The sequence below is a fragment of the Salminus brasiliensis genome, chromosome 14, assembly GCF_030463535.1.
Source record: "Salminus brasiliensis chromosome 14, fSalBra1.hap2, whole genome shotgun sequence".
Taxonomy (NCBI): domain Eukaryota; kingdom Metazoa; phylum Chordata; class Actinopteri; order Characiformes; family Bryconidae; genus Salminus; species Salminus brasiliensis.
Window position 1 is genome coordinate 25,115,332 of NC_132891.1, and position 12,898 is coordinate 25,128,229.

General features: G+C 40.3%; 3 protein-coding genes across 3 annotated transcripts in view; 2 read left to right on the forward strand and 1 right to left on the reverse strand.

The window, feature by feature from the left end:
• Positions 1-193: 193 nt before the first annotated feature.
• LOC140577149 (protein BTG1-like) lies at positions 194-2,033 on the forward strand. The gene is made up of 3 exons (XM_072696985.1): positions 194-394; positions 500-690; positions 1,601-2,033. The coding sequence occupies exons 2-3, from the start codon at positions 573-575 to the stop codon at positions 1,951-1,953; spliced, it is 471 nt and encodes a 156-aa protein (XP_072553086.1). The 5' UTR covers positions 194-394; positions 500-572; the 3' UTR covers positions 1,954-2,033.
• Positions 2,034-5,326: 3,293 nt separating this feature from the next.
• ognb (osteoglycin, paralog b) lies at positions 5,327-12,069 on the forward strand. The gene is made up of 7 exons (XM_072697246.1): positions 5,327-5,369; positions 6,605-6,860; positions 7,324-7,405; positions 7,497-7,661; positions 9,585-9,787; positions 9,900-9,992; positions 11,480-12,069. The coding sequence occupies exons 2-7, from the start codon at positions 6,609-6,611 to the stop codon at positions 11,648-11,650; spliced, it is 966 nt and encodes a 321-aa protein (XP_072553347.1). The 5' UTR covers positions 5,327-5,369; positions 6,605-6,608; the 3' UTR covers positions 11,651-12,069.
• Positions 9,898-12,898, reverse strand: part of uqcc5 (ubiquinol-cytochrome c reductase complex assembly factor 5) — a 3,811-nt gene continuing 810 nt past the window's right edge. The window contains exon 2 of the mRNA XM_072697247.1: positions 9,898-12,323. Within this exon, the coding sequence (XP_072553348.1) occupies positions 12,232-12,323 (92 nt within the window). The 3' untranslated portion in view covers positions 9,898-12,231. The remainder of the gene's footprint in view (positions 12,324-12,898) is intronic.

Below are 12,898 nucleotides of genomic sequence, written 5' to 3' on the forward strand. Positions count from 1 at the left end.
GGTTAGTGAGCTCCACTACTTCATATAATCAGAGCTGTAATGGGTTTAAGCTTTTTCACTGGTGGTTTTCACACACCACACATCGAACCAAGCGATCACAAGCACCGACAACAGACACGCGGTGGCGGTCGTGAGGCACATTGTGACGTCAGGTGTTTAGGAAGCTCTGCCTTTGTGACGTTCACTAGTCTGAGTTCTGATACAATGAGCTGAATTCTACAGCCAAACTTGTTTAGCAGCCTCTCAGGACTCGAGCGTTAAACCACAGCTAGTACATAAATAACAGTGGGTCTCTGACTGCTATTACAGAAGACTCTAGTTCTACACGCTACGCCTAGTTCGCTTCAATTTTCGCTTCAATCTTTGTTTTTGTTTCGTTATTATTGTTCTATTGGTGAGTTTCTTTTCCTTCACAGACGGTTCCCCTTCGCGCGCGTTCACAAACATTTCAGTGTTTAACATGGCTCGCTTACTTGTTCTTCTCTATTTCTGTCCACAGGTGCGGCGATTCCGTGCTTCTCTTTTTCTCAATTCGTCTGTCTAATGAAAGCTAGAAAATATTTGGCGACAAGATGAAAACGGAAGTCTCGACAGCTGCGGATTTTGTCACCAGCTTGCTCAGGACAACTGGGCTCCTAACTGACGAGCAGCTTCACCACTTCAGTCACTCACTGGAAGAAGCACTGCTTGGTAGGTGAAGGTTTCTTTTTGTTTAGTTTAGTTTTGTTTTTGTCTGTAAAGGGTTCAGGGTAACAGTGATATATTTAGGAAAAGGTCATTGTCATTCCTGTCCATTCAGATTTCCACCCTGCCCATTAGATAAGTTGTATTGTAGGCCTCTGTGGGTAGAACCAGAATTACAGCTCAGAATGTAACAGCTTCTTACACCACCACCCCAGTAGTCGGAGTACTGACGTAGCTAGAGTAACCCACATAAAACAGTTAACCTACATAGAAATAGACTTTTAGTGTGTCTAGAACGAGTTTACCACAGTAAATGCATACAGAAGTCTTAAGTCTTGCAAAAATGCAGTGCAACACCAAAATCCATGCAAATGCACACAAATATAGTAAAAGAACCTAAGGATTTCCTGTTCTCAGTAAGATTACTGATATGTCGCTTATGAGAAAACAAGCTTAGGCACAAGAACACAGGTTGGGTTGCTGACTTCTTTGTGCTCTGCAGCCACTGTATGGATTTGTTCAGTACCACAAAAAACACCTGGTTTACTTTAACTTTCATATTGATGAATTGATTTGATAGCATAGGTATTTAATGGTGGCTAACTGTACAAACCAGGGTTCAATAAGACCACGATTGGGAATGGTGGAGCTAGCAGAATATAGAGAAAGAACAGTGTAGTGTATGTGTAGTTAGGCCAGGTTTTTGTAATTACTAATGTTGTGGGTTTTGTGTACCCAGATAAATAGCCTTACATGTAACTTACATGTCATTTACTCAGGTCTTTAAGAAGAAAAATAAAAAGATTAATGTAATCAAATGACCTCCCAACTGTCCTTTAAACATTTCAGGGTTTCCATATAAATGGGGTTCTAACGCATTGTTTCCTTTTTTTTTTTTTATTTCATTTTTTTAAAGAGCACTATCAGCACCACTGGTTTCCCCAGACCCCTTGCCGAGGGTCTGGCTACAGATGCCTCCGCATCAACCACAAAATGGACCCCTTGATAGGCAAAGCTGGCTGTGCCATCGGGCTCACACGAGAGCAACTTTTCTCTTTGCTCCCAAGCGAGTTAACGCTGTGGGTGGACCCTTGCGAGGTATCGTATAGAATAGGTGAGGATGGATCCACATGTGTTCTGTATGAGTCCTCGCCCCCTATGCCCAGGACTGCCAGCTCAGCAGATAAAGGACCCAGTTGCAAGGGGGCACTGAGAACTGGACGGTCGAGCCCTTCTGAGCAGCTCAGTATGATGACTGTTTTGGGCTAATCAGTTTGATTTTCCTTCAGATGCCCTCATTTTGCTGTAAATGTTACCCTTGTTTAGAACATTAAAGACCTTTAACTGTCTGGTAGTTTGTTGTGCTTGTTGTTTACACTCTCTGCAATGCATCTTGCCCAGTAGTTAAAACTCATATCATGATCTCACAGCTCAGATCTTTTACATACTGACAGAATTTCCTTCTAAGGGTGTAAAATGACTTTAGGGAAGTCTGTGCTGTTAAAATTAATAGAAAATGCAGCTCTGTAGAGAATCAATATGTTTTGTTGGAGAAGAGATACCTCCTATCATTGAACAATTAGGATTTATTTACCTCAAAATACTGATGCTAATGGGTGTAGGTCAGCATCTGTGCAACATTTCCCAAAACATGGTCAACTAGAGGTTTTGACAATGAAAGCCAACTTAAACCATTAAAATGAAATTGCCGGCTCAATTAGTTGTTATAGCCTCAGTCTCATGTTGTGAAATGAGTAATAATAATCTAAGAGTAAAAACTTTTAGCAGTGTTGGGCCACGGTCAGGCTTGCAGCTTTTTTATCACTCTGTGACTTCTGAAAAAAGAATAGGTCTAGAAAGCTATTCTACTTCAAAGAGGCAGGATGTTGTAGTTGGACCTAGACTATGACTCCAAGGCCATGCCAATCCCTACATAGAAGTAGGTGATTGCACAATGGTCATAAAATAGAACTTGAGAACGTCTTGGCTTCAAGATGTGACGTGTCAGTGTTGAACTACACCATGTTTATTTTATGAACTGATTCTTAAGTGAATCAGTCAGGTCTTGTCCAGATAAGGTATGGGATAACAACGCATGCTTTGTTTTCAGGTAAGATAAATGACACTACAGAGCAATGGTGGATCAGTGATTAGAGAACCAGGTTGTGGGTCCAATATGCAGGTTCACTAAGCTGCCACTGTCGGGCCCATGGGCAAGGCACTTAACCCTCTCCACTCCAGGAGGTGCCGTGGCATTGCTGACCCTGCATTATGACTCTGGCTTTCTAAGCTGGAATACTCAAAGAGAAGTATTCGGCTGTACTGTTTAAGTATATAAATCCAAAGAAAATAAAGGTCCTGAATAACATTAATAGCAATACATAAATGACGGAAGGGGGTAATGACTAGATACAGTTATACAGTTTCATGTAGTTAAGTAGCATTTTGCCGAATTTGTATGTTGCTGTGTACACTACAAAACGTTAGTTCTACTCAAATATTTTTTATAAGGAAACTGTTTACACTTCAGTCAAGGGGGAATTCCACCAAATATTAGAAGGCTTTGGTCTTAAATATATTATCTAAAACATAACCTTTTAAGGTGGGTGTTGTAGGGCAAAATACATGTCCTATATAAGACCTATATAAAGTACAGTGGGGGGAAAAAAGTATTTAGTCAGTCACCAATTGTGCAGGTTCTCCCACTTAAAAAATTGAGAGAGGCCTGTAATTGACATCATAGGTAGACCTCAACTACGAGAGACAAAATGAGGAAAAAAAAAATCTGAAAATCACATTGTCTGATTTTTAAAGAATTTATTTGCAAATAATGGTGGAAAATAAGTATTTGGGCACCTACAAACAAGCAAGATTTCTGGCTGTCACAGACCTGTAACTTCTTCTTTAAGAGGCTTCTCTGTCCTCGTCTCATTACCTGTATTAATGGCACCTGTTTGAACTTGTTAACAGTATAAAAGACAGGAGAGTGAATGCTGAGTTGCATCCAAAGAACACCATACCAACTGTGAAGCATGGGGGTGGCAACATCATGCTTTGGGGCTGTTTCTCTGCAAAGGGACTAGGACGACTGGTCCGTGTACATGAAAGAATGAATGGGGCCATGTATTGTGAGATTTTGAGTGCAAACCTCCTTCCATCAGCAAGGGCATTGAAGATGAAACGTGGCTGGATCTTTCAGCATGACAATGATCCCAAGCACACTGTCAGGGCAACAAAGGAGTGGCTTCGTAAGAAGCATTTCAAGGTCCTGGAGTGGCCTAGCCAGTCTCCAGATCTCAACCCCATAGAAAACCTTTGGAGGGAGTTGAAAGTCAGTGAAACATCACTGCTCTAGAGGAGATCTGCATGGAGGAATGGGCCAACATACCAGCAACGGTGTGTGCCAACCTTGTGAAGACTTACAGAAAACGTTTGACCTCTGTCATTGCCAACAAAGATATATAACAAAGTATTGAGATGAACTTTTGTTATTGACCAAATACTTATTTTCCACCATTATTTGCAAATAAATTCTTTACAAATCAGACAATGTGATTTTCTGCATTTTTTCCCTCATTTTGTTTCTCATAGTTGAGGTCTACCTATGATGTCAATTACAGGCCTCCCTCATCTTTTTAAGTGGGAGAACTTGCACAATTGGTGACTGACTAAATACTTTCTTCCCCCACTGTATTTACCCCTTGAATGTTTTCCCTTTTGCTTTATACAAGTGAGTCAGTTTGTTTAATGTCAATTTTAATGTCAATTAATGTCAATTAAAAAATAATAATAACCATGATCCATGTCTAGTAGTATTCCCACACTAAGTGAAACAGAGATCACCTGAGTGCAGTATAAAGACACCTGTCTGGAAGGTCCAGTCACTAGTTAATCAGTATACTGGCTACCAATAAACCATGAAGACAGAAGAACAATTCATGCAACTCAGATAAGGGGTTGTAGAAATGTGTAAGTCAGGGAATGGATACAGAAAAAATCCAAGTCACTGAACATCCCCTGGAGTTCAGTTAAATCCATCAAGAAATGGAAAAAATATGGCACATGTGCAAATCTGCCTAGAGCAGGCCGTCCTCACAAGCTGAGTGACTGTACAAGAAGGAGACTAGTGAAGGAGTCCACTGAGACACCTATTACAGTATTCCACTCTGAATATTGTTGTTTCCATCTCACCATATTAATGATTTTAATTAAACAAAGAATAGAAAGACTCCATGCAGGCTACAAAGCGTTTGCAATGTGGGACAACTGGATGTCTAGGATAAATCTAGAGAATGCCAGAGAGGTGTTACTACGTACCGCCTTATCATGGTGTCCATATTTTTGCACATGACACAACTACTATTTTTCTTTTGAGGGTCATCACATAAAAAATCTGCCAAATGCTTAAGTCTGTTATGTTGATTCCAATTTGTATATTGAATGTTCAGTGTGTTCACAGGTGTGAAAGGAGCAGCCGAGTTCCTTTCAATAAATTTGACAAATGATTTGGGTAGCCACTTTACATAACCTGCAGTGATGCGTTACCAGCCCAGCAGCTCCATGTGATGCAGGCCCACTCCGCCAGGTTTTCCCCCCGCTCACTTTCACATCTGTTCAGCCGTTCACAGTTCCCATGATGAATCAGCTGCAGGCACTGAAATATCCGGACTACGCGGCAACGAAAGGTCTGCCTGCAATAATAAGTTCAGTCTCTCTCCCAGAGTCTTTCTCTTCCTCTTTTCTGCTTTGGCTGGTCTCTCCCCCGTCCTCTCGTATCGTTTGTCTTTTGTTTCTTGTTCTGTTTTTTTGGGTTCTCTCCATCAGCTTAAGTAACACTACCCAGAGGGAGGCAGAGGAAGAGTCTTTTTATTTGAAAAGTCTGTTTATTTGAACAGATGCTGTGCAGCGAATTCTATCCATCTATTTTCTTCTTATCAAGTGATGAATACAAGGAGTTTAAATGTCCTAACAAAATGTTCCCACTCAAATATCCTTCATGTCTAAAGTGGAAGGTGAGCACACTTTGTCCTGCTAAACCTATCAGAACCTCTTCTGCTAAACCCAGGAGAGCAGCAGAGGGGGGTGGAAGTTTCAGTAAGTGGAAGGGATGGGGTCTGGGAGACATTTATTTTATGTGCAGCTCAGTGTAGAGTAGGGTGTTGTCATGTACTTTGACAATTTATTAGTAGTATATTGCATCAGGTTTTCCGAAGTTTTCCAAGCACAAAAAGTCAGTTCACTTGTGAGCTGTGTTGGGTAATGGAAGGCGCGAGTTCTTGGATGCTGGCCGCAGATGGTCAGCCATCGCTGTGTTTTCGTAGCTGGAAGTGAAGTGACACTATTTGCATGTAAGGCGTCTGTTGGGTTCCTTAACGCTCACTGTATTGAAACAAGCTCAGGCCAAGATTCCTAAACTAACAATAATTTCCTGTTGAACTCGCTGCCCTTTATTTTCATTGCTGGTCCTCTCCTTTGTCCTTGACTAGATTTTTCCTCCCTAAGAACTTCTACCCCTTTTTTTCCAAATCAAAGTTTTCTTCCCATCAATATATTTCTCCTTTTTATTCCCCCCTTCCCATGCAAATGTGTTTTTCGGGCCCTCATGCACATTTTTCTCTCCTTAAATGAGGTAAACAGTTCCAAGGCTACACTGTCTGTGGATAAATCACAAGCAGATTTCCAACATGAATCTGTCTCTTCTAATTCCCTCAGCACATCTGTTGTGTTGTACATTTTCCCATTTTCCTCACAACAAGCCATAGGTCTAATGACCTACATGTGTTTCTATGAGAGTGCAACTATGGATTAACATCTACCTGACCTGACCTGCAGCAGCACACAGTGGGTTAAGAGAGCTTTGCACTGAGCAGTTTGGAGGAAAGCGCTCAGCAAAATCACTTTAAAAGGTCTCTCCTTCCAGGCACATGCGCGCACACACACAGTACAGCCCCTCTCAGTGCAGCACATACTCACTGACGAGGGCAAGGACTGCTTCTCGGCTCGAGAAGATGGACATAAGGATATTCATTTTCTCCTTTCTGATTGTGCCGCTGACGTTCTGTGCAGCAGCACAAAATGAGTGGAAAGGGGAGCCTCAAAACAGAGGTCTGAAAAGAGGGCTGCGTTTTAGACTGCAGACAGATGGGAATACCTTCATGGAGGTCAAAAAACCAAAGGTAAGTAGCATAATGAAATGCTGTGAATTGATGAGGTTGTAGAACTGTTTCTGACTGTTTTCCAGAAGTTATCTATCATATTTCATCATTTACTGCTCATTTCGTGTTTTTGCAGTCTTCAGAACAAAGGGGTCTTAAGTAGGACCTGACAGGAGAGCTTCTACAAGCAATTTCCTTAATATTTCATGAAATACTCAGGGAAAAAACAACTTGGCTGGACAAATATAAGTAGAGAATGCCAGATATCATAAATCGTGATCTATGCATGGTGTGCACTGGAAAGTCTAATCTGTTAAGTCCATAACGGGATGGTGTCCAACTCTCTGTAGCATGCACCGCTCTATATACTGTAACTCAAGTGAAATGAGCACCCCAGGAACTGAGTTGCTGATTTTAGATGCACAATGCTGAAAGTATGCTTAAATTTCTGTTCTCTTGTCACTCCCGGGATGCATCTCCACAGAAAAATGTCATTGAAGTCTCAGACTACGAAAGTCTTGGTGAGGCAGATGAACAAAGCTCAGGAGTAACGGGAGAAGATCCAGGTGGATTCACATCTAAACCTTCAGATCAGATTTCATGTCCGAATGTGTAGAGTATTGACTAAGACTAAGTCCAAGACTTCTCCCTTCTCAGGTCTGCCCACTTGCCTGCTGTGTGTGTGTTTGACTCGATCTGTGTACTGCGAGGAGGTCAGCCCAGAGATGACAACAGTGCCACCCTTGCCGAAGGAAACTGCGTACCTCTATGCACGCTTCAACAAAATCGCCAGAATTGGCAGCAAGGACTTTGCAAATATTGGTGAGAAGAGCTATTCTGGGTGTGGCTTAATAGAGAGTGTAACATCTGGGCCTGGATCTGTGTAATTACAGCAATAGTGAGTGGTATTTTCCATACAGTGTTTGACCACTAGCTCCAGCCAGTACAAAGTTTCTGATACGGAGGGTGTTTTGAGGTTCACTGTAGGTCTAATTTTAGAACTGTGATCTATGACATTGCTAGGACAAAAAATTGTTGCCTTTAGCTGGGTGATTCAATCACTTATTCCATACTAGTGCAGGTAGTTGTAGCGCAAAGATTTAGAGGAAAATGTCCCCTCTAAACAACAATGTCCATTTATAAAAGAAAATCTGTCCATAAGTTTCACATCCAACTTAGTGTCCTTTTCTATATCATTAGAATACAGCATCTGGCCTGTACATAAGTATACATTTGGTGATGAATGGACCAATAGAAAGGCTCTTTAGATCTGGAGAACAAAATGAAAATCCATGTAATCCACATATGTAAATAATTAGATTAATGACTCTGACAGTTGGCCTGATACATCACCATTACTCCTAAATGGTTCACTTACTTGTTTCCTTATAGGAATAATGGTGCGGGTCATGTGACTTCTATACGGATTTGAGTGAACAAGGGTAAGAGTTGGGACAGAGGTGTCCACAGAATAATGTACCTGCAGGGAAAGAAATAACTATAATATTTGTAATCTTCAATTCTAAAATGGCCCAGTGGGAGAGGCTATAGGTTTATACAGTTGGGGATACAGGTTCTGTCCCAATTCTCGCCCCTCCTGGAGGTTGTTGAAGGGTCTGGTAAAAGAGGTGTGAGCATTTAAGGCATTTGAGAGTTTAGACTTTGGCTTAAACGGCAGATTCTGCAGTTGCCACGACCCTGGATTTAACAGTTGCTGCTATTGTCACTGTGCTGCTGCTAAAATTGAAAAGTGTTCGGCAGCAGAGAATCATTTCAAGAATCATAAAACGTTCATATCACTACGACACTAAGTTATACAGTGTTTTTTTCTCCTAACTTCATTTTCAAATACATGACCATCAAAATGATATCTATCTTGATAAAGAAAAAAAATAATAATTACACCTTTTTTTTCGATTTGTCGATTGTCCAACATCATTGGAGCGCAGTGAAAAGTAGGTAATAGGCATCCCAAAAGTGTCATCTGATGTGGACTTACGAGAAGGGTTGGTGAAATTTAAGGAAATGGGTCTTGCACACCTAAGGGGCACACGCAAAAGAGGTGTACGAGGGTGCAGGTGCGAGTAATGGGTCAGGGCCACAGGGTAACAAGGCGAACTGTGTACCACAATGATAGTGTTCATTTTGAATGGTATTATTATTAGTATTACTATTATTACACCAAAAATAATTCATTTAAACAAAACAAATGTTGAAATGATGGAACATATTACTTACTTCTACAAACTATCACTACAGTTAGCTTATATTGCTAATGTTAACTAGCCAATAAGACCCCAGTGAACACCTTTGATGATGAAAGTCCAACTAAAGTAAAAGACGGGGGCTATATGACAATGGCCTTCAGCTCCTTTCACTACAAGAGGAAAACAAATCCTCTTATAATCAAAAACACACTTCTGTCTTTCCCACTTTTATTTTTTTTAAATAAATGCCTTTATTATCCAACAATTATCCATAACTGCACAAATATGCAATGACAAAAAGTTAGGTCAACTGACCCTACAATATTTCTGGTTGAAAAAATTCCAAGAGTGTCGTCATTCAGATTAAATTTCAGAGTTAATCAGAGCGTACACATTTAGTAAATATGAGACCACACTTGGCCCACCATTGGATCAGGAGAGAAAATAAGGGGAGGATCTAACCCTTGGTGAGGTAATCCTATTGTTATGCACAATCTGTGCTCTTCTAAAATCTCTCTTGCATTTGCATTCAATACAGCCACACTGAAAAGGATCGACCTGACTGGCAATATCATCTCTGAGATCGAGGATGGAGCTTTCTCCAAATTAGACCAACTGGAGGAACTGACGCTGACAGGGAACCGACTGGTCAGACTCCCAATGCTGCCTCCAAAACTCACTTGCCTTAATGCCAATCACAATCTACTCAAAACGAAAGGCGTCAAGGCAAATATTTTTAAGGTAACTCCAGATGTGTAGGTAACATTTTGTTAATATATGTAGAAAAACATTTTTCATAGATCACTTTTCACTGATCATTGTCTTTTATTCTAATTACAATCTTCTGGAGCAGAAACTCACCAAACTGGCATATCTCTACCTGGGTGACAATGAACTGGAGGCTATCCCAGTACTTCCCGAGAGTCTGCGTGTCGTCCATCTTCACGTCTGTTTACCATCTACACACACAAACATACACACTGATAGCTGAATATGTGATGCTTCTGGTGATCACTTTAGTTCACGCTTGATTGCTTAATTTTTTTTTCTAGTGATTACAAGGTTACTTTGTGGATTTTAGCCATCAGCACTGTTTACTTGCACTGTCAAAAACTTATTTTACCCACATAGAAGTGCAGTTTCTTAGGCTGTGCCTGAAATGTAAGAAATGCTGCCTACTCAGACAGGATTCTGAGGCAAGAAGACACCCAGTCATGTCTGAACTGAAGTTCATCACTGCCCTGCCTTCAGCAAGTCAGCTAGCTACCTCCAGTTTCAGACAGACCCTTAAAGAGGCAACTTTTAGCATGTTGCTTGATGTGTGATGCAGTATTCACAGCAGTGAATTGGCCTCGTTATCTTACTTACTACAGTAACCAGCATTCATCATGCAAACCCCTGCAGAACTCAACCAATCCTGACTGTTAGCCAAGCCAAGTATGTATAGACCAATAAATACAGCCAGGCTAGCCTTAGGTCAGTTTTTTTCTGTGTTTGGCCACTGTCATGCAAAGGCCTTGCATCTCAATTTTTGTTGTTGGATCGTAATTTTAATATGGCATTTATTGACGACTGGACCAATAGAAATGGTCCAAAGTGACTTGAATAAAAGCCATTTACATTGACTTCCATTGAAAGTTGAGAAGTTTTTTTTCCCCCTTCTACTGCAAAGTTGCTTTTTTTGAAGAGATATGATTTTTGCATGACAGTGACAACTGGTAGTTGGGAAATAAATCACTTAAAATACCCTTAAGTTATTTTTTTTAAGGCTCCACCCACCTTCAACCTTCATATGCCGTTACAAGGAGGGTTCCTAGTCTTTTAAAACTGTGAAATCCCGTCAATAGGAATTGCTGCAGCCCCACTTAAGGAGTAAGAGTATGCATGTTTACAACAGATCAAGTGATAGTTACATTTTTCTCTTTGGACGGAGTGTTCCTTTAAGCATTCACCTCTGCCCCAAAATTCCCAGTAATTTTGTTGTGACTGGCTCATATGGCAATGGAAAGTGACAAAAGAAAGACAGGACCTGCCAAAGCCTTCCCCGGACTGCAACTAATTATCTTCTAAGGTTCCACTGGGAAAGGTAGTACTTGACACGGTTGAAAAAGAATTAGTTGAAACCACAAAATAGTGCAGATTCCTGAATATTAACATCCTGTCACACTTTGACTTCAATACAATTAAAGCTATTCTGGTAAATAGACATATTAGAATAAATCTGCTGCTCTAAATAACATAAATTAAACCATACACCTGGCAATGGAACTGGACATGAGTCACAAAAAAGTGTGTTGCGTTATTGATTACATGCAATCAAATCAAATAATTGTTTATATGACAATGCCTAACTGCAATTTCCAAGCAAACTAAGGTGCACATGTAGCTTCCTATGGAAGAATTTAGCTTATTTTTGTTTTTCTCGTTCTCCAGAACAATAACATAACCACCCTGACGGACGGAACGTTCTGCAGGGGCAACGACACTCACTACATCAGGTATAACATGCAGGAGGTGCGGCTGGACGGGAACCCACTGATACTGGCCCAGCATCCCAACAGCTTTATCTGTCTGAGGGCTCTACCAATTGGACACTATAAGTGAGCAGGAGAGACAGAAGGGAGTATGTCTAGAGAGTGCTCCCTCTGTGACAGGCCAACTGGCGACTGGCCTCACTCTGATGAAGTTTGGTTGTAATTCCAAGCAGTCTTAGCATCTGCATTAGCTTAACTCAAAGTTGTGTGTGTGTAAGTGTTTACTCAGCGTCAGTAAGAGTGTGTTTAAATTGGCATGTTGCATATGGAAAAGAAAGCCTGTCTAATGCATAACCATTTTTATACATTTTTATTTAACATGGTGCAAATAAAGAGGAGAGCCAGGAAAATTGCAGCACACGCAACTTCCCTTGCATGTGCTACGTTACAGTAAATTAATGAATTTGGAGAACGGATGATTTCCAAACTATCATTCTGTAATGTAGCAATATTCAAATCCTTTCGCCAATAAATACTTGTTGACTTTGAGTCACTTTATTACCAAAAAGGTAAATTCTGGTTCACGAACGAAAGACGAAGAGCTGAAAAGCCTTTAATCCACCAAGCTGGAAAGTCTGATCCTGCTTTCACTTTGTTACACCGTGTTTGGGTCTACATAATTCCAGTGTTTTGTGAAGATAATCCCAAGGATCATTTTGCTTCTGAATTGGGAAGTACAATCAATCCATCATCGATCTTCTGCTGGTACTCTCTTTCAGAACGTTTTCTCCTGTAGACATCGTCTAAAGAGAAACAAAAACATCACTTATCAAATCTGCAGCAAACTAAACCTAGTGTTCTTCACTTTGAAATTAGGCTGGACTGCTAGGAATTTCAGGGAGCTTTTGTAACCATTTGGAAAGAATTTATCATGATATTCAGAGGTGCATGGACATGCAAAGTGAAGACTGATGAGCTACATTTTGTTTTGCTACTGCTCATAATGAACTCTTGCCTATTATTATTATTATTAATAACAATAATAATAAATAAATCATCTTTATGTGTAGGTAGGTAAAAAAATAAATATATTCCAAAAAGAAATATATTTATCTTTCTACCTACACAGAAAAATAATTATTTATATATAATTACTTTTATTTATTTATAATTTATTATATTTATTCAAATCTCTTGATAAAGCAGGCATGAGAATTAAAATTAAAAATGTAACTTTAATACAATTGCCTTTTTCATAACATGTGTAGGCCAGAAGGCTCTCCTGGTACCAGGCCCAGGATTGGAAAGTTGTGCATTAGACAAGCAAGGAATTCTGCTTCACAGCCGCGCACACTTGTGGCTACAAAAACAGGACTGA

Bases quoted from the DNA above. Each gene is read 5' to 3' on its own strand.
- ognb (XM_072697246.1), top strand. From the start codon at position 6,609: ATGCGCGCACACACACAGTACAGCCCCTCTCAGTGCAGCACATACTCA. The intron at 7,406-7,496 runs GTGGATTCACAT...CTCCCTTCTCAG, and splicing joins AGTAACGGGAGAAGATCCAG to GTCTGCCCACTTGCCTGCTG. The intron at 7,662-9,584 runs GTGAGAAGAGCT...CATTCAATACAG, and splicing joins CAAGGACTTTGCAAATATTG to CCACACTGAAAAGGATCGAC.
- LOC140577149 (XM_072696985.1), top strand. From the start codon at position 573: ATGAAAACGGAAGTCTCGACAGCTGCGGATTTTGTCACCAGCTTGCTC. The intron at 691-1,600 runs GTAGGTGAAGGT...ATTTTTTTAAAG, and splicing joins ACTGGAAGAAGCACTGCTTG to AGCACTATCAGCACCACTGG.